Source organism: Balaenoptera musculus, chromosome 3, assembly GCF_009873245.2.
Source record: "Balaenoptera musculus isolate JJ_BM4_2016_0621 chromosome 3, mBalMus1.pri.v3, whole genome shotgun sequence".
Lineage (NCBI taxonomy): Eukaryota > Metazoa > Chordata > Mammalia > Artiodactyla > Balaenopteridae > Balaenoptera > Balaenoptera musculus.
The window spans coordinates 162,107,058-162,130,832 of NC_045787.1; the positions used below are offsets into that span (position 1 = coordinate 162,107,058).

General features: G+C 54.8%; 1 protein-coding gene across 4 annotated transcripts; it reads left to right on the forward strand.

Annotated features, from left to right (window-relative positions):
• The first annotated feature begins 4,507 nt into the window (after nt 1-4,507).
• On the forward strand, nt 4,508-23,728 carry ZSWIM4 (zinc finger SWIM-type containing 4). 4 transcript variants are annotated; one of them, XM_036848648.1, is made up of 14 exons: nt 4,508-4,889; nt 6,932-7,133; nt 8,522-8,878; nt 10,422-10,570; nt 10,657-10,807; nt 11,667-11,834; nt 12,481-12,846; nt 14,164-14,301; nt 14,664-14,918; nt 15,556-15,691; nt 17,941-18,095; nt 19,557-19,720; nt 21,186-21,267; nt 21,680-23,728. In XM_036848648.1, the coding sequence occupies exons 1-14, from the start codon at nt 4,737-4,739 to the stop codon at nt 22,537-22,539; spliced, it is 3,336 nt and encodes a 1,111-aa protein (XP_036704543.1). In that variant the 5' UTR covers nt 4,508-4,736; the 3' UTR covers nt 22,540-23,728. The 4 variants fall into 4 exon arrangements, with proteins under 4 accessions (XP_036704543.1, XP_036704544.1, XP_036704547.1 ...); XM_036848649.1 differs by having other exon boundaries at nt 10,422-10,501; XM_036848650.1 differs by having other exon boundaries at nt 4,757-4,889; nt 8,598-8,878.
• The last annotated feature ends 47 nt before the right edge of the window (nt 23,729-23,775 follow it).

Sequence of the window (23,775 nt, forward strand, 5' to 3'; positions counted from 1 at the left end):
CAGGTGTCACCTCAGAGAATCGTTCTCTGTCCCCTGCTCCTGGAAGTGGTCACTCTGTGTCACTCTCATCCGTTTTCTACTTTGCATCTTTGTTGTGTCTCCAACACCTGGAACAGCGCACAATAGTTGCTCCACGAACAGGTGTTCGTTGAATGAAGGAAGGAAGGAATTGTTTCTTTCTGCAAGGAACATTTTGCATCTCAGTAAATCAGTTCTGACCATTCAAAGCATCATCTCTATACAACACGCCCTTCCCTTCCGGGTTAGCTGGATCATAACAACGTCTTTGAACTATTTCACAGCTCCATCCATGAATTGTAAGCAACTGATTGAGCAATACAGAACCACTCTTATCTGCTCATTCCGGCCCATGCAGCTGAGGTTCCATTGACAGCCCTCCTCCCCTGTGGAAAAACCAATTTGCCTCCATTCGCACATTTATTTACTCAAATAGTCTGATATGTTGTAAAAGCGCCCGTTTTCCAGACTCTCTTTTGAACCTCGTATAACATCTGCCTGGTTCCCACAGGAGTTCAATAAAAAAATCTTAACACGTGTTCGTCTTTATTTGTCGGTGAGAGCCTTGATTGCACCCGCTTTTGAAAATTATCTTTTAACCTTTCTATCTGGAATCTCGAAAGGGTGAGGGGTGGGACCGGCTGGGCTCTGGGTGTCATCTGGCGCTTCCCTCAGCCACCAGGAGGCGCCTCCAACCCGGGCCAAGCCCACTGCCGCTGGCGGCGCCCGGGCTGGCCAAGGACTCCTGTAAACTGGCTCCCTTTGTCCCTCTGACGCCAGCCCCTTTGAGGGGGACCCCAGGGGTGAGGAAAGGCATTCAGGCGTGACAGGTTTCGGATCTGGAATGTCCACCCACCTGTTCCCTCTTCACCCCACTCCCTCGGCCTCCCCAAACAGCCTCACTTTCCCACCACCTCCACCCTCCACCCCATCACTGACCTGGGTGACTTTTTCCTCCCATGCTAGGTCCTCCCTAGCATGTGGGTCCTGCCCACAAATCCCCCGTTAGTGTCGCAGCCAAGAGCCCCAGATTTTGGGGAATCCCTACACCTCTTGTTCTCTTCAGCAGGTCCCTTTCTGAGCCTCAGTTTCCTCATCTGTTAAATGGAGACCGTAACACCCCTCCCTGAGTGTGGAAATGTGGGGAGCCTGAAGACTGTGACAGCTGCCTTTGTGTCCTGGACCGGGAGGGAAGCCCAGTTCCAGCCACTCAGCCTGTCTACTCCCTGCCTTTTCCCCTGCCCCTCCCCGCTCCCCAGGGCCAGGGCAGTCATTAAATGTTGCTTTTCAGACAATTATTCCTGCTCATGCCTTTTCCTCTCCTGCCTCCACCTTCCCCCTCTGCCTGGAATGCCCATTTTTCCTGGCAGGGCCCTGACTCTCTGCCCATGAACTTGTGTTCCAAAAGGGAAGAAAAGAAATGTAAGAAGCAAATGTTGCCAGCTGGGCAGCCCAGAGGGGCTGCAAAGGGACCAGGAAGTGAAACTGCCCTGGCTGGTTTCCTGCCTGAGTCAACAGGGGCATTGGGGTGCTGCAGGGGGGGTTGGCAGAGGGAGGGACCCTCAGAATGTTAGGATGGGGTGGCACAGAGCTGGGGGGTGGGGGGAGCCGTGGCCCCCCTCATCCGAGCCTTCAGAGTCACCCTGTTTCTCATGGGTCTTGATGTCAGTACACATGTGGGTTTGGGGTCAGGAGCTGTGGATGCCTAGACAGTGAGCTCACAGCAGCAGGCGGGATAAATGTGGTTCCATTTTCCTGAAGCCCAAACTCGCTGGCTACACTGAGAAGGGAGGACTTGCGGGTAGCTAGAACACCCCTTGCAACATCGCCTTTCCTAAAAGTGTTGCTACGAAGAGGGTAGGCGTGAAACAGGCTTGGAGACTTCATCCTGGAGGCACCCCCCATTTTCCCAAGGGCCTTTCTGACTTCTCACATTCTCCAGGGATTTCTGTGTGGCCTTGGGCAACTTTCTGACCCTCTCTGGGCCTCATTACCCTCATCTGTAAAATCAGAGTAACGGAATAGAATGTAGGTGTTTCCCAAACTGTGCATTTGACCCCCAGCCAATGTGACAAGACCAGCCCACCCACCAGGGCCTGAATGCTGGCCCTACCCTTTCCTGCTGTGGACCTAAGTTAAGTCACCTGACCTTTCTGTGCCTCAGTTTTCTCATCCGTGAGATGGGGATGATGAAAATATTAGTATCTCTTGTGAGAGAATAAAATAAAACATCCTCACCCTGTGATGTCCCATTCTCTATTCCTCCTATACATCCTGTTCCACTGGCCTGGAGTGCCTTTTCTGATTCAGCATCTCAGGACATCCACGGAAGCATCCTCAGGGACAAGGGCCAGCCACATACTAAATGCTGAAGGGGGCTGCTTGGAAAAGCTGGACCCTGGGTCCTGTTTGCTAGGGGAGCACCTGAAAGACTTGTTTCACTGATGTTCTCCCTGCTTTTCTCCCCACCCATTTCTCCTTCCCCATAAGTCTATCTTTGCCTCAAATCCTTGCAAGAAAGACATGCTCTAATAAGTCTAGGGCTTCCCAGTCAGGCAAGAACTCCACCTCTCTAAGCCTCAGTTTCCTCATCTGAGAAATGGAGATGACATCCCCATTTTGCAGCACTGTTGGAAGGCTTGCATTTGATAATGTGTCTGAACAGCTAGAGCACCACATAAGCAATCAGTACATTATTATTATTGTTGTTTTGTTGTTGTCATTGTGGTCAGCTGTGGTTTCTCAAGACCGCTGCTGTTTCATAGAAATTACAATGCAAATTGCATATGTAACTTTAAACGCCCTGATACCGCATAGAATAAAGTAAAATAAATAAACAATGAAACAGTCACGGCCACAGTCACGGCCAGTGCCAGGAAAACCACAAGTGCCCGCTCTAAAATGTAGGGCTTGATTTCCAGCAACATGGATGGACCTAGAGATTATCATACTAAGTCAGTCAGACAGAGAAAGACAAATATCATGAAATACACAAGGTGGAATTAATTTTAATAATGTATTTTACTTAACACAAACATCTAAAATAGTATTATTTCAACATGTAATCAACATAAAAAATTCTTAATGACATATTTTGCCTTCTTTTTTTTTCTATTAAGTCTCCAAAATCCAATGTGTTTTACATTGACAGCACAGCCCAGTTCAGCTTGGTCCCATTTTAAGGACTCAAAGGCCACTTGTGGCCAGTGGTGACCATACTAGACAGTGCAGGTCGGAGGGAGTTTACTGAAGGGTGGGTTGGGGACTGGCCAGAAAATGCAGCTGTGAAACTGGAAATTCCTGGAAGGAAAAAGGCAGAGTTTCCATGTGGGGAGAGGCAGGGCGCAGCAATCAGGCTACTTAGGGGCCAGCTTGGGTTTTCCTGCTCTGTAGATCATTTCAGTGGAATGGGAGCAAAGCATGAGCTATATAGATTGAGTGACTGCTGTATGTCCGGAGGTGTTCAGGTGCTGGCGGTAAAGCAGTGCATCAGTTAGACAATTAGACTGCCCCTTGGAGCTCACCATGGAGCGGGGAGAGACAGAAATTAAACAACTGCTGAAATAGATAAAGAAACGTAATGATAATGGAGAGAAGTGTGGCGAAAGGGAAATGCAGGGTTCTCTAGCAACATGGAGATGGCAGGGGTGGTGGCGCCGGGGACCGGCGATGAGGACCACCGCCTGCTTCAAGGTCACATCAAGAGATGTGACCTAAACAAGCTGAATCAGAAAAAATAATCAGAGGTGGTCGGATTTGACATCTATTCGTTGAACCTTATGAAATTGCCATTTAGTGTATCAAAAATTGTTGAAAATCAGTAATTTCATAGGACTTAACGTAATATATAGGGCATAGAATGGATTGGAGATTCTTAGCTTGGGGCTCAAGGATGGGCTTGAATTGGGCTCTACTTCTAGCGAGGGTGTCCGCAGCCCCAATAAACTCTACCAAGGGACCTGTGATCCCTCCATCCCGCAAAGCATCAAAACTTGACCCGTCGCCCAAAGAGGCTGAATTTCTCCAGTCACACAGCCCAGAGGGAGGAGGGGCTGAGGGACTGCCCGGGGATCCCGCCGCTCTGTCTCGCTCCCGGGCCGAGCCGTGTTGATTGTCCCCTCGCGGCGCCCGGAAGCGACCCTCAGTAAACAAAGCCTTGTGTGGGCGCAGCCCCAGCTGCCCGGGGAGCGCTGTCCAGCCCTAGTGGGGCGGGGGAGGAATGTTGTGAATGAACCCAGGACCCGCCCCGAAACTCTGCTTAAGGCCGGCGCCGGGGGGTCTCCTCCCACTGTGATTGGTTTCCGGCGTCCCGTGATTGACAGCGCTGCTCGCTGAGCGCCCTGATTGAGTAGTCCCGAAAAGACAGGCAGTGCATACAACGAATGAACAGCGGCGACTTGTAGACGGATCTGGCGGTGCAGCCAATGGCGGAAGAGGGCCTCGGAGGCCGAAGGGGGGGCCAATGGAGACGGGCTGTGGGGGCGGGACGACGGCGGAGGATAAAGCGGAGGCCGAGGCAGCTTCATTGTTGTGAAGGGTCTTAAAGGGGCCGCATCACCCCGCCGGCCCGGGGGTGGGTGCGGCGCGAGTCCCGGGGCGGCCGAGCGCGGACGAAGGACAGGAAGGCGGGCAGGGGTCGCGGGAGCCGGTGAGGCGGCGTAGGCGTCGGACCGACCCCCCCCTACACACAGGCCCCGCCCCGGCCCCGGCCCGGCCGGATGGACCCCCCCGCGGCCAAGCGGAGCCGGGACTGCCCCGCGGGACCGGAGGAGCGCGACGCCGGGGCCGGGGCAGTGCGCGGCCGGGGCCGACCCGAAGCGCTGCTGGACCTCAGCGCCAAGCGAGTAGCCGAGAGCTGGGCCTTCGAGCAGGTGACCGAGGAGTGCGGTGGGGAGGGACCCACTCCCAGCCCCGTCCCCGACATACCTTCTCCCCCTGTCCAGATTCCAGCCTCCGGACCTGCCCCCATCGGAGACACCCCCAGAGATCTCCTCCAAGATCCTTAACTCTGCCCGAGACATCCCCTCATCCTCCCATTTCACTCCTTCAAACCCTATGACCCACCCCCATCCCTTCCCCAGCAGCTCTGCCCTTCAGCCCACAAGACCCAGGGGTTCCCTCAGTGCCCCAGATCCCAACTCGGGACACTTTTTCTCCTCCTGCCCCATGGTCCTCTCACAACCCTGAGTACCTCTCTTTTCCCACCTTATCCTCATCCCCCAATTAGGGCACCCCATTCAATTCTCACTCCTCTCTCCCAACTCCTACAACCCGCCCCCACTTGGGAACAGAGCAGATCTCAGCACCTAGAGACTCCAGATCTCTGTCCTACACCCCCAGTAGAGGACTCCCCCACTTATATAGATCCCAGCCCCAAGACACCCCTTTCTGTCTCCAATCCCTGCCTCCAGCCTGCAGAACCCACCTGTCCCATGGGGACCCCCTTCTTCTCCTGCAGATCCTGCCCTCAGGCACTAACACACACACCCCTCAGTAATTCTGGGACTACCTCCCACCTGGGGCTGCCCAGCCCCTCCTGGCTGGCTGCAGAGATTACTCCATTGGCAGAGTCCCCCCTCCCCATTACCCCAGGCTCACTCTCCCCTTGCCCCCCAGCCATCCCAGTCCTTCCAGAGTTTGGCAGCAGGTGTGGGGCCTGGGTCTCGGTACCTGGACAGGTGCACCTGGAATCCTGCCCCTATAACTTCTGGGGGGCCCTGCCAGGATGCCCCAGGGCTGGGCAAAGGATGCCCCCTTTCCCAGCCTCAGTGTGGGTCCCCAAGGAGCTGGTGTTGTGGCCAGGACCTGACCAAGCCTTCCTTAGCCCCCACAGGCTCTGTCCTCTGGCTTTGGGGGGCTTTCTTTGCTCCCTGGCCTCTCCAGAGTTAGTGAGTCTGCTGCGACTGATGGGTCTGGGCCAAGTGTGGATGGGGCGGGCTCTGATTCATGGCCTGGAAAATCCCTCCTTAGTCATCTGCCAACTGTCCCCGAGGCCTGAGCCAGTCACTGGTCCTCCCACTTCCCCTTCAAACCTAGGACTGGGGGCTCTGAAAGGTCCCTGCCCCTTCATTGTGTGTGAGACCCCCAGAGTAATCCTAAAACCTTCTCCAGGGCTCCCATGTACCTGCCCTGGGCAGGTCTGGCCCTAGGAAAGCTCTTGCCCCGCAGAAACTCATGGAATCCTCTGCAGCCTTTTGGGAGTTGTTCTCCTTCTTTGAGGAAACTGGGGCACAGAGAGGTTGAGAAACTTGCCCAAGGACACTCAGCCAGTGAGTAGCAAGCCTGCATTGGAACGCAGGCTCAACCAGATCAGTTCATTGCCCAGAGCCCCCAGGGGTGGGCAGGACACCCCTCCCTTCCTGGGAACCCTTAGAAGCTGGAACAGAGAGCCTGTCTTGGGAGCTGGAGCTCACCAGCTGTGGGACCCTGAACAAGTGAATTCACTCCGCCTCTGAGCCCCAGATTCCCCAGGCTGCAAAAATATTGGGTTGTTGCTATGAGAATTAAGGGAAATCGCACACATAAAGCATTTAGCACAATGTCAGCTAAGAACATGTAGGCCTAATCACTGGTCTTCTCATCACTTTTGTCTTCCTTCCTCGTCCCCCCTCAAAGCCTGAGAGGTGAGACTACCTTACGTTAGGACCCTGAGAACTGACATCCAGGAGGGAAGCAGCAGAAAGTTCCAGAACACTAACAATAGGCCAGGTGTTATTGTAAGCGCTGTACATATATTAATGCATATGTAATACTCATGACACCCAGAAGGCAGGTGCTCTTAACATCTTCTTACACTCGAGAAAAACCGAAGCTCAGAGAGGCAAAGTGACTTGCCCAAGGTCATACTACTTGTAAGCGGCAAAAAGCCAGGATTCAAGCGCCAGGGTTTCTAACACACCGGGCCTTCCCACAGGTTGAGGAGCGGTTCTCCCGGGTGCCAGAGCCGGTCCAGAAGCGCATCGTGTTCTGGTCGTTTCCACGCAGCGAGCGGGAGATATGCATGTACTCATCACTGGGCTACCAGCCCCCGGAGGGCGAGCACGATGCCCGGGTGCCCTTCACCCGTGGACTGCACCTGCTACAGAGCGGGGCCGTAGATCGTGTGCTGCAAGTGGGTGAGTGCCTGCCCCATACCCCTGCCAGGGAGGCCAGGGGGTCCAAAGCAGGTGTGGAGGGCTGGGGGAGGTTCCAAATGTCAGGCTTTGATGCCCAGGGAGGGTTGTACAAGATATTATGAGCTCAAGATCGGGGATCTGCCTCGACCTCAGTCAGCTTAGTTGGGGCATAGGGGTAGAGGTGGTAGGATAGGGAGGAGAGCAGGGAAGAAGGCAGGGCCGAGGCAGTGGTTCTGAGGAGTGATTGTAAACCAGAAGTGAGAGGAGGTTCCAGACCTCAGACAGAGGGACCCAGGGATGCTCTGGGTCCAAGGTTTAGAGCCAGAGGTAAGAATGATCCTAGACCTCAGGCTGCAGCGTCCTCGGTGAGAGTGGCAAAGTTTTAGAGCCAGTGATGAGAGACAGTTTTGGACGTCAGGCAGGGAGACTCAGGTGGAGGTTGGGTTCAGAGGTTTAGGAATGGTCTCAGACCTAAGGCAACGAGGCTTCCGTGGGGTCTAGGGTGGAAGCTGGGGATCATCTGTGAGGAGTGGTCTTAAACCCCAGGCAGCAGGGTCCAGGCGAGGGGAAGGGATGGAGGTTTAGAGCTAGCGATGAAAGATGATTCTAGACCTCAGGCAGCAGGGCTCAGAAGGGAACCAGTAGAGGTTGAGCCAGAAGGCAGGTAAGCCCTGGAATGCCGTACCTCCCATGGGGGCAGGTCATGTCTCCCAGCTGGAGGCAGGGGCTCAGCCAAGATGACCCTCTCTGAACCCTGTCAGCCTGGGGGCCCCCTTGCCTGGACATGACCCAGCCGGCCACAGGCTCGGCCACCTCCAGCCGGTATGAGGAAGCCGCCGTCTCCCTGCATGACGCAGCCAGGGCCAGCTGGGGCCTGAGCTGCCCAACCAGTCGGATGAGCCTGGCATCTGGGCTCCCCAGGGGCCAGGGAGGGGTGGGGGGTGATGGGGTGACCTGGCCCCTGGCCGGCCACATCAATCCCTCGCCCCCCAAGTATCTTTGGTATCTTCCCAGGAAGTGACAGGGCGCCTGGAGCGTGGGCTGTATCCATGATTACCCAAGGGCTAAGAAAATCATCTTCAACAGCATTGCTGTAATAATATTATTCAGAATTAGAAGAAGAACAAACATTTATTTAGCACTTACTATCTGCCAACAGTGTTCTAAGCACTTGCCAATATTAACCCATTTCATCCTCATTACAAACGCATGACGAGGATGTTACTATTTGTTCCCATTTCACAGATGTGGACACTGAGGCACAGCAAGGTTAAGTGACTTGTGCTAGGTTACTCAGCTGGGATTTGCACCTGGTCTTGCTGTGCACCGTGGAAAAGACTACCCATCTTTGGGGTGACACAGCAGTGACAATTTGGTTTTGGTCTTAGGGTTCCACCTGAGTGGAAATATCCGGGAGCCAGGGGGCCCTGGAGAGCCCGAGCGCCTTTACCATGTCTCCATCAGCTTTGACCGCTGCAAGATCACATCCGTGAGCTGCGGCTGCGACAACCGAGACCTCTTCTACTGTGCTCATGTGGTCGCCCTGTCGCTGTATCGCATTCGGCATGCCCGCCAGGTGGAGCTGCGGCTACCCATCTCCGAGACACTCTCCCAGATGAACCGGGATCAGCTGCAGAAGTTCGTGCAGTACCTCATCAGTGCCCACCACACCGAGGTGCTGCCCACTGCTCAGCGCTTGGCGGACGAGATCCTCCTCCTGGGCTCCGAGATCAATCTGGTGCATGGTAAGGGCGCACCAAGGTCTGATTGGGGCAGCGAGGCCCCAGCTCACAGCCATCTCGCTTGCTGTGCCACAGGCATTTATCACAGCATCCAAAGGTACCCCTGACCAAGGAATTCCCTTGTGGTCCAGTGGTTAGCACTCGGTGTTTTCACTGCTGCGGCCCAGGTTCAATCCCTGGTTGGGGAACTGAGATTCCCTAAGCCACGTGGTGCGGCCAAAAAAAAAAAAAAACAAAGGTACCCTTGATCCATGAGCAGGGGTGGGGGAGCACCACTGCCTGAGGTCAAGATCACACCCCTCAGCAATTATACTCCAATAAAGATGTTATAAAAAAAAAAAAAAGGATCACACACCTCAGTAAGCGGCAGATCCTGGATTTGATCTGGCCGTGGGCAGATGAATGGTCAAGAAATCAGCCAGTAGGAAGATCCAGCCCCAGGGTGGGGGTGTCTCAAGATCACAGGAGCAGGCCTGAGTATGGGCGTGTGGAGGTCATAAGGAGTATGTGTGGACATTAGTGGGTGTCAGAGGTGGGATAGGGTAGGAGATAGACCAGGAGGTGTTATGAGTTCTGGGGTGGTTTGGAGCTACAGGTGTTGCTTAACTATAATGATGGGAGGATGGAGTAGGATGGTGGGTGAGTAGACGGATGCATAGTGGGTGGAGGCATGAATGGATATTTGAGGGTGGCGATGGGTGGATATAGAAGGTGTTCATGATGGGGTGTTGTGGTGAACTGTTGGTGTGGAAAAATGGATGGAATGAGCGGATGGGTGATTTACTAGGATGGTAGGTGAATAGGGAGTTGGTGGTAATTGGTGGTAGGGTTGGATGGGATGGGCTTTGATTGGGGAGTTTGAGGTAGTGGACAGATGGGGTTGGTGGAAGACTGGAAGGGCCAAGGGGTGCATGGATTGAGGGTGAGTTGATGCGTGCATGAATGTTCTTATGTGAGGACTAACATGGTGGATGGGTCGAGTAGGTGGGTGTTTTGTGTAGGATGTATGGATGGACCAATGGGCTGGTGGGTGTTTGGGGAGATACCTATGAAGGGTGGTTGGTGGGGAAAGAATAGATGGAAAGTTTGGGTTAATTGGATGGATGGATAGAACAGTTGTGTAGGTCAGTGGATGAATAGGTCAGTGGGTATTTTGAGTGGTTAGTACAGATGAGTTGGAAAGACAAATAGGGGTGGGTAGGTGGATGGATGGCCTGGTGGGATGGGTATATAGATGTGAGTAGGTGGGAGTTACGGGCAGGGCGGATGATGGACTAACGGGGTGGGTAGGTGTGCTAAGGGTTACGATGTGTGGATGGAAGGATGCATGGCATGGCATGGGGGTGTGGATAGATGGTTGAGTGGTTTAAATGGATGGGTAGGTGATGTTTGGGGGAAGATGATGGGTGGATGGATGGATGGATGGATGGATGGGTTTTCAGGTGGGATGGATGGAATTCTGGGATGGGTTGGGTGATTTGAAGGACTGGATGACAGACGCCCCCTCCCCCCAGCCCCAGCCTCAGCTTTCCCTCCCTCCCCACAGGTGCCCCAGACCCCACGGCGGGCGCGGGCATCGAGGACGCCAACTGCTGGCACCTAGACGAGGAGCAGATCCAGGAGCAGGTGAAGCAGCTGCTTTCCAACGGCGGCTATTATGGCGCCAGCCAGCAGCTGCGCTCCATGTTCTGCAAGGTGCTGGCTGGGCGGGGACAGCGGGGCGGGACTAGACTGCCGGGTGCTGGAGCCCCCTTTCCTCCTCACCGTGTGGTCCGGCGCAGGTGCGGGAGATGCTGCGAATGCGGGACTCCAATGGCGCACGCATGCTGATCCTCATGACCGAGCAATTCCTGCAGGATCCGCGCCTGGCCCTGTGGCGGCAACAGGGCGCCGGCATGACGGACAAGTGCCGCCAGCTGTGGGATGAGCTGGGTAAGTCCCAGACCCTGGAGTGCGGCAGGCACCCAGGCTTGCCCACCTGAGATTAGGGTCTGGCCCGTGAATCCTTCCTCATTCATTAGCACCGCCAACGTACGAGGCACCGTACTGAGCGCTGGCACTACAGCAAGAAATCAGAGAGATTAGATACCTGTCCTCAGAGAGCTGACACCTAGTAGGGCAGACGGACAAGAAAATCCCACAAGCCCATTAGACCAGGGGTCAACACGTTTTCCATAGGGCCAGACAGTTAATAGTTTTGGCTTTTCAGGCCATTTGGTTTTTGTCGCTGTTACTCGATTTTATCTGTTGTAGCAGAAAAGCAGCCACAGACACACATAACAAAGTGGGTGTGGTAGCATTCCAATTAAACCCTATTTACAGACACTATTTATTTATTTGAATTTCATATCATTTTCACAAGTCACAAAATATTCTTTTTATTTATTCCCCACCCCCTCCACCATTTAAAAATGTAAAAATAAATCTTAGCTTACAGGCCATTCAAAAACATGTGGCGGGTTCGATTTTCTCCACAGGTGGTAGTTTGCTGACCCCTGTGATAAATGGTGATAAGTGCTATAGAAAAAAAATTTTTTTTGCAAAAGGAGTCTAGTAGCCTGGGTTTGAGTCCTAACTTCTGGCTTCCCAGAAGCCAGACTTTGAGCAAGTGATTTTACCTCTCTGGACCGTAAAGTGAAGAGATGATGAATTGCACCCTCAGAGGCCGGAGGTGAGGGCTGAGCAGAGACCAGTGCCCAGCATACAGCGGGCACTCCATAAGCGCGTGCTGCTCCTGTTGCGTGGATGTTGAGCCTCCCCCGTGCCCACATTTGCTGCCCTCTCTCCCCAGGGGCCCTGTGGGTGTGCATCGTCCTGAGCCCCCACTGCAAACCAGAGGAGCGGACGAGCTGGCTCCAGCTGCTTAGCAAGTGGGACAAGCTGGACGTGTGCCCGCTGGAAGAAGGCAACTACTCTTTTGATGGGCCCAGCCTGCAGCCCACCGTAGCCCTCAGCCCAGGTAGGAGAGGGGTCCCCGCCACTCCCCCCAACAAACCATCACTACTTCCTGTGGCCCAGCCACCCCATCATGGTGCTCTGGGGGGAAATGGAGGCAGGGCAAGGGGGACCAGCCCTTGCCTGCCTCCCAGCCAGGAGGGAGTACCCAGGGCAGGGGCAGCAGGCAGCCCGAGGGACAGCGATGTGAAATACTTAAGAGGCCTATAGTTCTGGGCTGGTCTCCTGACTCAGTCTCCTTCTGGCCATGGAGGCAGGAATCGGGTAGGGGGTAGGGGAAACAGATAGAAAAGGAAACAGGTATTGAGAAGAGAGAGACAAGTAAAGAGAGGCAGAGATGGAGGGAGAGAGGGAGAGGGAAAGATAGAGAAGGAGAGAAAAAAATGGAGTGTGGAGGGAGAAAGATGGACAAACAGTCACAGTTGTTCAAGATCAGTTGTCCATTCTTATGAAGGAATATCTCCACTGACACACACACACACACACACACACACCTTTAAAAGGCTGCTGGAAGGATTTGGGGAGATAACACACACTCATCGCTTCACCCGAAGCCTAGCACCAAGCTGGCACTCAGTGGGGCAGAGCTGACCAGCGCCTGACTGCTAGGGCCCCCCTCATGGGGCTGCATTTGGGCGCCTCTCCCACAGGCCCAGAGGAGGAGGAGGAGGAGGAGGAGGAGGAGGTGGAGGCTGCAGGTTCCCGCCACACCGTGTTTGGCCGCGCCCTGCAGGCTGGGTCGCTGCACTGGAGTGACGCCCACCTGCAGAGGATCCTGGCCAGCGACTCCTACGGCCCCAGCCTCACAAGCAACGGGGGTGGTGACAAGCCAACCTTTGACCCCCAGGGCCGCCCACTGTGGCTGGGCGAGCCCTTCCCCACTGCCTGTGCCCGTGTGGACACCCTGAGGGCCCACGGATACCCCCGCCAGGCCCTGCGACTGGCAGGCGCCATAGTCAACACACTCCGGCTGCAGCGGCGACATCAGCTTGAGACCTACAAGCAGCAGAAAAAAGGTGGGCACCAATATTGTCATCATGTCCTGGGGCTGCAGACACAAATGCCAACAGCTGGGGGCTGTGGCAACCTGGAGAGTCTGTGCGTACAACAGAAAAACAGACCACTCTAGGTGTCTTGAGCAGAAAGGAATTTAATGCAGGGATTGAGGGCTCACAAAACCACCGAAAGGGCTGCAGGACTGAAGGTCAGGGAAGCCCCTGCTTGGCTTCACACACTTGGACTTCAGAAGCACAGGAAGTTCAGCAGGCTGTAGCCCTCACAGGGCGGCAGGGCAGTTCCCAAGAGGAGAACCCAGAACCTGCTGGCAAACCTCATGTCTGTGCCCTGCAGACAGCCACACACCTGCTCACAGCTACTACAGGAGAGTAATGGCCTCATTCTCTCCCACCTTCCACACCTCACACAAAGAAGTCTAGGAAATGTAGTTTCTATAGATCTAGCCATGTGCCTTTCAGGAACATGCACCCAGTGTGGCCAGGTCTTCTGATTTTTCAAGAGAAGCAAGAAATCGAGATTATCTAATGTGGAATTTACTGATTTTTTTCAATATGGGCAACAATTTGAAAATTGTATTAGGAAAAACAAAAACTCACACTGTATTGGCCCAAAAAAGGACACGTTTGTGGACTAGATATGGGGGGACAGGAGAGAGGCTACCAGTTGTGTTCTCTGGGTGATGGAGTTGAGTTGATGGGTCAGTTACCAGGAAATTGAACACAGGGTGTAGTGGGGGAGAAATGGGGGCACTGGGATCTGAGCAGACCCCTGACCTAGCCTCGAGGCATAGGGTTAGCCCCCCAGAGGAGGCGAGAGCTAAGCTGAGATCTTAAGGATGTTTAGGAGTTTCCCAGGAGAAGGGGAGGGAGCAACAATGTTCCAGTTAGAACGAACAGCATGGGCAGGAGCCCAGAGGCAAGGGAGAGCACGGCTTGTGGGAGGAGATTGGAGGATGGGCTTCCAGGTGGGGTGGGTGACCACCTCAGGGAAACTTTCATATCAGTCCTTGGGAGCCCTGAAAGCTGGCTGGGCCTGAGAGGTGGGAAGGATCAAGGGTTATAAGGAGGGGAATGACACTGGTTGGATGTTTTAGAAAGCACCCAGTTTAGCCAGGCCTGGGTCTGGGTGTGGGACAGGAGGCCAGGGCCGTGGAGGTGAGAGCTGCTGCAGAGCTCAAGGGGCAGAGAAAAGGGTGCTGGGTGGGTAGATGGTGAGTGGGCACTGGGAGGTTGGGCTTGGGGTTCAGGGAGAGGAAGCCCCCCCTGGGGGCTTGGTGGAGGGGGGCTGGGCATTGAGCCCTCTCTTCCTACCTGCAGAGCTACTGCAGAAAGGCTCCACCTGCATCACCAACATGGAAGGATGGGTGGGCCACCCCCTGGACCCCATTGGCTGCCTCTGCAGGGCACTCTTGGAGGCCTGTCACCTAGAGGAGGAGACTCTTGCCATTTACCCAGGTACCCACACTGGGGACCCCTTGAGGAGGTAGGAAAATCACCACCTCTTGGCCATGCCCCCTTGCCCAGTACCCCTAGAAAGTGAGGCCACGCCCTTATACTTGGCCGTGCCCCTACACTTGGCCACACCCTTCAGCCAGTGCCAGGTGCCAAGAGGCTTAGCTTCTCCTGAAAGTGAGGCCACCATAGGCCTATCTGCTGTTGGAAGATGGGCCCCACCCCCTGGTGTGTGTGGAAGCAGCTGAGCTCTCCCTAAACCTCCCCCCCACCCCACACACAGTGTCCATGTTTAAGGTCAAGGACCACCGGAGTCGCAGGAAAAGGGGTTCCTTTCTAGCCGCCCTGGTGTCCTTCTCCCACAGACTCAGGCCCTGAGAAGCGGAAGGTGGCCTACCAGCACGTCCCGGTGCCCGGGAGCCCTGGGGAGTCCTACTTGGCAATGGCACTAGAGGTGGCACTGCTGGGCCTGGGACAGCAGCGGGCCCTGCCCGAGGGGCTGTATGCCCAGGACAAGGTGGTACGCAACGAGGAGCAGCTGCTGGCCCTGCTGGAGGAGGTGGAGCTGGACGAGCGGCTGGTGCAGGTGCTGCGCAAGCAGGCGGGACAGCTGCTGGAAGGTGAGGCCCCACTGCTAGCCTGGCCGTTCCTGAAAGATAGGGTCCCGCCTCTGTACTGTAGTGGTCTGGTTGTTGCTGGATCGGGAGACCCCGCCCCTAGCTCCACCTCCTTGTCCTTACTGTCTTTCCATACCCTGGCAGTTCCTAAAAGGTGAGCTCCAGCCCTTGGCCCCGCCCCCAGCAGTGCTGGCAGCCAATAACGGCTTCGAGTGATGAGGGCCCCCCCCCACCCCCCACCCCCTGCCCACTTTGGAGCCAATGAGCCTAGTCACTGATGCCCAGCTAGACTTTGATTGGCTCTGCCCACGGTCCTGCCTCGTGAGGCCCCTCCCCTACTGCAAAGGGAAGCTGGCTTGGCCACACCCCTGGAGCAGGTGCAGCCCCACCTCCACCCTCTGGCCCCACCCTGCATCTGAGTCCTGCCCCCTATCCAGGGGGTGCCCAGGGTCTCTTTTCTGTGGATTTTCCAGTGCTTGTCTCAGTCTTAGCCCTGTGCTCCCTCCCCCGGGACCTCTCTAGCCCCAGTCACTCTATCCTGGGTCTGCCCATCCCACGCTCAGAGCCTGGGGTGTGGGGAGACCTGGGGAGGGGCCATGCAAGCCCACACCCGGAGGCTGATCTCATGCTGCCCCTGCAGGGGGTCCTTTCAGTGGCTTTGGAGAAGTGCTGTTCCGGGAGAGCGTGCCCATGCACGCCTGTGCCCGCTACCTGTTTACTGCACTGCTGCCCCACGACCCCGACCTGGCCTACCGCCTCGCGCTGCGAGCCATGAGGTGAGGAGAGGTGGCTGGGAACTCCCACTGGGCCGGACTGGACTGGGGGATGGGAGGCTACTGGGAGCCCCATCCTTCTGCCTGTACTCACAGCTTGGTTCACTCAGCCTCCCTCATCCGGGCATTCCAGACTGCCCTGTGCTCTTGATTACACATTAGAAATGTGTCATATTATTTTGGATTTGAGAAATATCCACATGACACAGAATTCAGAGTCCTTTTCTAGGCAGGTTTGTCCCAACTTACCCAAAGCTCTCTGGAGGCAAGCAGTGTTACCACTTTCTTATCTATACTGCAAGAGTCCATATTTCTGCAAACCCATAATCTGAAAATTAAAAGTTGGCTCTCCTTTACGCCATGACACATCCTGCACGTATTCTTTACACCTTGTTTTCACTGAACATTTGCATCTTAAAAGCTATATCCTGTCACATAGCGTGTGAACCACTGCAGGGATACACCAGGAAAAAACCAATCTGGAGCTGATAGACATTTACACTGTTTCCAAAAAGATGTTGCAATGAATAACCGGGTTATTTCCCATGTGCAACAGCAAATCATAGAAGCAGAATTTTAAAAGTCCCCGTCTATAGTGAACCATGTCCAGCAGATAAATTGAAATCTGTCCCCCATCCTCTGATCCTATTCTCCAGAGGCACCTATTAACAATTTGGAGTGCATTTTTCCAGAATATTTGGAAAGAATAATCTGTTAAGAGCCATGATTTAGAGAACACTCTTTCATGTGCTAGACTTTTTTCTAAGCCAGTGCCAGCAAATTACAGCCCACGGGCCAAATTTGGCCCGCTGCCTTGTTTTTGTACAGCCCATGAGATAAGAATGGTTTTTGTATTTTTAGATGTTTGGAAAAAAATCAAAACAATATTCTGTGACACATGAAACGTATGTGAAACTCAAATTTCAGCGTCCAGAAATATAGTTTTATCGGCACAGAGCACCATTCACTCATTTCCTTATTGTCTGTGGCTGCTTTTACACAAAAGTGACAATTGTGACAGAGACCAAATGGCCCACAAAGCTGAAAATATTGGCTGTCCAGCCCTGTGCAGAAAAAGGTGCTGACCCCCCTGATCTAAATCTGTGACTCACATAGTGAAATAAGTATGTTTACCCCCATTTTACACATAAACAGGCTTAAGGTGTGTCCCGAATTATGTAGCAAAGTCATTTAGATATTTGGAACCAGGATAGTCTTGACTCCTATTCCATGCTATTGATTACATTTAACAGCTTAGAAAAACTTTCTTAGCACAGAATGCATGTAAACAGTGAGCTGCTGAACAAAATATCTTAGGGGGGACATTGAGTCATTCAACAAACATTTGTTGTTTACCTGCTGTGTGTCAGGCATTGTCCTGGTGCTGGAGAGGCAGTGTCGGTGAACCAAATAGTCAAAAATTCCTGCCCTCATGGAGCTGCCCTTGTAGTTAGGGAGAGACAGTAAATAAATTTATAGGTAAACTATGTTGTATGTCAGATAGTGACATGCAAGAAAGGGGTGGAAGGAGTTGGGAGTAGGAAGTTGCACTCTCCCATGTGTTGGGCATGTCAGGGAAGAGCTTATTGAAAAATATTTGAGCAAAGACCTGAAAGAGGTGAGGGGGAGTCACAAGAATGTCTAGGGGAGAGTGTTCCAGGCAAAGGGAACAGTTCGTGCAAAGGCCCTGAGGTAGGGCTGTGCCTGGTGGTATGTGAGGGATGTCAAGGGGAACAGTGACTGGAGCAGAGTGAGCAAGGGGTGGGACCACAACAGGACACAAATAATCCCCTTACCTCTTTATCAGCCCTTGGTGCGTGAATAGAGCATCATTTATTTAATCAACCCCACAGTGATGGGTATAAACAACACTGCAATGAACATCTTTTTTTTTTTTAATTTTTATTGGAATATAGTTGATTTACAATGTTGTGTTAGTTTCAGTTGTACAGCATAGTGAATCAGTTATACATATATCAATACATATATCCACTCTTTTTTTTGATTCTTTTCCCATATAGGTCATTACAGAGTACTGAGTAGAGTTCCCTGTGCTATATGGCAGGTCCTTATTTATCTATTTTATATATGCAGTGAACATCTTGAACATACATCCTCCATCTTTTTGGATGCCCAGGGATTTGCTGGCCTAGGAGGGTAGGCTCTGGCTGAGGCAGGAGGCCTTTCTCTCCTAGAGAGGATGGAGACTCCAGCCTTGTCTCAGGGCAGGGCTGCTTCTCTTCTCACCCCAGGCTGCCCATACTGGAGACAGCGTTTCCAGCTGGAGAACCTCACGGCAACCCACTGGATTCCATCGTGAGCAACCGCTTCCCCCGCTGGTTCATCCTCGGCCACCTGGAGACCCGCCAGTGTGAACTGGCCTCCGCCATGCTGACCGCCGCCAAGGGTGAGGACAGCGGCTGCCCCCTAACCCCGTCCCCATGTCCTCCTTTACCTTACTCCCCTCCCTCCTTTCCCTCATTCCTTCCTGCCTACCTTTATCCTTTTACCATATCCCACCCACAGTTTTCCTTAAGCGCGTTCTTTTTTGGCCACCCCACACAACATGTGGGATCTTAGTTCCCCAACCAGGGATCAAACCCGCACCCCCTGCAGTGGAAGCGTGGAGTCTTAACCACTGGACTGCCAGGGAAGTCCCTCCTTGAGCACTTTCTATATGTACCAGGCACTGTCCCAGGTGCTGAGCTTGCAGCAGCGAACAAAACTGTCCCAAATCCTGTGCTCTGTAGTGTTAATTCTAGTGAGGGCAGACAGACAATAAATAAGGTAAAGAAGATAGTTATGCAGTGAGAGGTAATAAGTGATAAGGAGGGGAATAAAGCAGGTTGACACTTAAGCCAAGACATGAATGTGAAGGTGGAGTCATGCCAGTATCTGGTGTCTTAGCTCAGCTGCTGTAACAAAATACCATAGACTTGGTAGTTTAAACAACAGGAATTTATTTTCTCACGGTTCTAGAGACTGGAAGTTCAAGATCAGGGTGCCAGCATGGTCAGTTCCTGGTGAGGGCTCTCTTCCTGGCTTACAGACAGCTGCCTTCTCACTGCGTCCTCACATGGCAGAGAAAGGGAGAGCTCTGGTCTTCTGCTCTACTTATAAGGACACTAATCCCATCCTGGGGGGTCCTAGCCACATGGCCTCATCTAAGCAAAATTACCTCCCGAAGGTACTATCACGCTGGAGGGTTAGAGCTTCAATATATGAATTTTGGGGAGGACACAGTTCAGTCCATAGCATCTAGGAAGAGCATTCCAGGCAGAGGGAACAGACAGTGCAAAGACCCTGATGCTGGCCTGTGCCTGGTTATGTTTGAGGAACAGAGAGGAGTCTGATGTGGCTGGAGCAGAGTAACAGAATTGTAGGATCTGGGCCAATGATAATAATAGTAATGAAAGCTCACATTTGTGTAACTCTTGCCGTGTTAAGGCTTTTACAAGTATAGGCTCATTGCAGCCCTGTGAGACACGTACCATTGCATTAGTATTACCCTTTGTACAGATGGGGCAGCCAAGGCACAGAGAGGTGAAGCGACTTGCTCAAGGTCACACAGCTTGTGAGTGGCAGGGATTTGAACCCAGGCATCTGGGTCCAGAATCGGTGCCCTTGACAATTAGGGGTCCTGTGGGTCCCCGGGTGGCTTCCTCCCACTGGAAAGGAGGGGGCAGAGGAGAGAAAAAGGGGAGTGCCAAGAGTGGTCCAGGTCTTCATAGAACCATTGCCAGGTGCCTGACTGTCCACATCCACACATTTGCACATGTGTACAGGAACCGGTGTGAGCAGGTCAGGCAGCAGCAGGGGCTGGTGCTGGGTACGCCCACAATACCCTCTGTCCCTCCCCCCACCCCAGGAGACCCCGAGTGGCTGCACGCAGTACTGGGCTCCATCCAGCAGAACATCCACTCTCCAGCCTTGCTCTTCAAGCTGGCGCAGGACGCCTGCAAGACTGCCACGCCGGCCAGTGCACCACCGGACACCACGCTGCTGGGCATTGCGCTGGAGCTTGGCCTGCAGGTGACTGGCCGCAGGGAGGATGGGGGCAGGGGGCTGCTGCCTGAGGGCCGGCCAGCTGAGGGCCACTTGGGGGTGGGACCTGAGTGTGCCGTCTGCCTCTAGGGGCGGGGCCTGAGGGTAAGCATCGCCTCCGGGGGCGGGGCCTGGATGTGAGCGGCACCTCTTGGGCAGGTCTACAGAGGAGCAGGGCCGGTGAGCAAGAGTCCTGAGAGTGAGGGAATGGAGTCACCAGTGAGGGTGGGGCCTATGAATGAGTGACTCAGTAGCAGAGCCTGAAGGTGAGAATCTACTTCTGGGGGTGTGGCTGAGGACAAGGAAGGGGGTCACGGAGCATGCAGGTGAGTGGACTGGCCATGAGAGAGCAGAACCTAAGGGTGCTGGCCTTGGGAGTGGGGCCTGGGGCTGGTGTGCCATAAGAACCACGGGTGGGTGGAGCTGAAACTGAGGGGTCAGAACCTGCCTTCAAGGAGCTTTCTTGGGGAAAGGGCCTGTAGGGGACTGCAGCCTAGAAGGAGGGGTCACACCACTGAGGGGCGGGGCTTGGGGAGAGTCCTGTGAGTGAAGAGCCATCTCTGGAGGGTGGGGTCTGTGGTTGAAAGTCATGGAGGCGGGGCCTGCGGGTGAGTGTCCAGGCCATCCTCAGGGGCCGGACGAGGGACAGTGCTGCAAGGGCAAGGCAAAGGCATGGTTGCAGCCTGAGGGGATAGACAGGTATGGGGCTCATGGGGGCGGGGACTCAGACGGTGGCCAAAGTAAAATAACAGAATAAGGTACAGATTCGGGTGATACCTTCCCAGGTAGAACTGGCCAGCAAAGGGCTGGCAGGAGGCAGAATTGGCCTCTGAACAACCCCCTGAGGGGGGCGGAGCCATTGTGGGGGATATGTGGGAGTTGAGATAAGGGTGGTGCTTTAGGCAGGTGACCCACTATTTAGAAGCTTGCAGACAGGACCTGGGGATGGGGCCTCAGAAGAGAGGCCAGCAAGGAAGGTGCTTATTGAGGGTGGGACCTGAAGAAGGTGGGACCTGTAGGGCAGGTGCTTTGTTTGGGGCTGCAGGGGGAAATCTGCTGACAGGAAGCATGGAACTTTCCAGAGAGAAGGGGCAGGTTGGTTTGTCGTCCCAGGTGGGATCCATGGGGCCTCAGAATAACACCAACACTAACAGTAATGGCTGGCATCAGCTGAGCACTTCGAAGAAGTAGGCACCGTGCAAAGAGCTTTACCTACATACTTTCACTTAATTCTCACAACTGGATGAGGTGGATACTATTTTTATCTCCATTTTACAGATGGGGAAGCTGAGGTCCAGAGAGGTGAAGCCCCTTGCCCAGATTGTATGGCTCATTGATTCAGCCCTTAACTTCCAAGTTTCCCGGGGCCCTTAAGGATCCCCTGCCCCGCTTCCACACGCCAGCCCTGGTTTGGGTGACCCCCTTCTCTACCCCTCCCCATCCCATGCTGCAGGTGATGCGGATGACCCTGAACACCATGACCTGGCGTCGGAGGGAGATGGTGCGCTGGCTGGTCAGCTGTGCCACGGAAGTCGGTGAGAGTCCCCAAGGGGACCCGCCACCCACCTCCCTGTGGAAGTGGGCAGGCATGAGGGAGAAACAGAGCCATTTCCCCGACTCCAGCCTGTGCTCAAGGCTAGACCAGGAGGGAATGTTGGGAGGGGGGACCGAGCTGGACAAAGACCTGGAGTCTGGCTAGGCTAAAGTGGCTTGGAGAAGGGATAGTCCCTCCAATGCTTAGCCCCCACCCCACCAGATCCCACCCAGCCCAGCTGCCCTCTCCTCCCTTGGAAAAGTAAAGTGAAGTTTCTGTCAAGCCAAGAGTGGCGGTAGAGGGGGTGCAGCTTTAGCCTTGGCTGGTGGGGATAGTAGGTCAGGGTAAACCCATGCACACAGGGTACACCCCTGTCCCATTCCTGACCAGTGTCACCCTGCCATCTCCCACAGGCCTGCAAGCCCTGATGAACATCATGCAAAACTGGTACTCCTTATTCACACCGGTGGAGGCAGCCACCATCGTGGCAGTGACGGGCACCACCCATGCCACGCTGTTGCGGCTGCAGCTGGACGCGCCCCGGCGGGAGGAGCTCTGGGCCTGCGCCCGCACCCTGGCCTTGCAGTGCGCCATGAAGGACCCGCAGAACTGCGCCCTGCCCGCCCTCACCCTGTGCGAGAAGAACCACGCAGCCTTCGAGGCGGCCTACCAGATCGTGCTGGATGCCGCAGCCGGAGGCCTGGGCCACGCGCACCTCTTCACCGTGGCCCGCTACATGGAGCACCGCGGCCTGCCGCTGCGGGCCTACAAGCTGGCGACGCTGGCCCTGGCGCAGCTCAGCATCGCCTTCAACCAGGACAGCCACCCAGCCGTCAACGACGTGCTCTGGGCCTGCTCACTCAGCCACTCACTGGGCCGGCACGAGCTCTCTGCCATCGTTCCCCTCATCATCCGCAGCATCCACTGCGCCCCCATGCTCTCCGATATCCTGCGCCGCTGGACCCTCTCAGCGCCCGGCCTGGGGCCCCTCGGGGCTCGCCGGGCTGCCAAGCCGCTGGGCGCCGACCGGGCACCGCTGTGCCAGCTGCTGGACGCGGCGGTGGCCGCCTACATCACCACCAGCCACTCTCGCTTGACGCACATCAGCCCGCGGCACTATGGCGACTTCATCGAGTTCCTGGGCAAGGCCCGCGAGACCTTCCTGCTGGCGCCCGATGGGCACCTGCAGTTCGCGCAGTTCCTGGAGAACCTCAAACAGACCTACAAGGGCAAGAAGAAGCTCATGCTCCTGGTGCGGGAGCGTTTCGGCTGAGGGGCAGCAGGCAGGCGGTGGGGACATCCGCCTTCGCCCCCGCTTCTGTGGCACCCGCCCTCCATCACGGGCCTCAACACTGGAGGCCTACGTGGCATTTCAGTATTAAGTCAGGGAAGGAGACCGGCTGGAGCTGGGTGGTCTTGCCTGCCATCCCCTCCAAGCCCAGAAGGAGGTGGGAAGCAGGGGGTCGCATCCTGCCACATGCGTGCCTAGGGCACATGCGTGCCTAGCGAGTGTGCAAGACGCAAGGATCAGAAGCCATACCACCACCCAGAGGCCTGGAAGGGGGTGTGTGCTTGTGCAGCTGGTATGACCCCACCTTGAGCACCCCAAAAGCAATAGGCAAGCTCTCCCTCCCCAAACCCACAGGTCTGCCTTGGGCTGGGGTGGAGGAGCTGGGAGGCAGGACTTTCCAGAAACTGGCTCTCAAAGTCAATGTAGCAGACCCTCCCTGCAACCAACTCTGGGTGCCCAGACGGCTTGTGTTAGGGCATCTAAACTTTTGTACCCTCCCCTCACTGCCTCAGGGGTCCCACCCGCAGGTCTGCGCCCCCTCCAGGCTGCCCAGCTGGGACCAATGGCTCACCCCCACTGAAGGATTTGAAGAGGCTTCAGGCCTCGGCCACATACCTCACCACCCATCCCGCCAGGACTCCCATTCCCTTGGGTGCCAGGGTCCCAGGGTGGGCTGGGGGCTCATTACTGTCCCTCCCCCTACCTGCTAGTCACTGGACATACAACTCAGGAACCGAGCCAGGCTCACACTGTCCTCCAAACCTGGTGTAGGGGGGGGATACAAGCGCAGGCAAGCCAAGGACCCCCCCCTCCCCCCGATCTAGAAAGGAAAGAGGCCAACATCTTAGCATTTTTTGGCCCTCTGTCTCTCTCTCTCTCTGTCTGTCTCCCGCTGATCCTCTGCCACCTTGCTCTGCCCTTCATCTTACTCCCCCTTCCCATATTTCTCTCCATCTAGCCTGTCTTTCTATTTGCATCCCCAAGTCCCAGCTGCTCTCTCTCTTTGGCCTCCCTTTCCCCTACCTTGACCCAGGGAGAAGGAGAGTGTCCCACCCCCCAATCACCCTCCTCTATCTTTTCTCCTCTTGTAATTAAGGACAAAGATTACCACATTTTGTAACTTTTTTTCTATTTATTGAACCATATATTGTATTTCCTTTTTTTTAAAGGTTGAACACAGTTTGTTCTTTTTAATTTTATTTTGAGACTAAGGTGTGT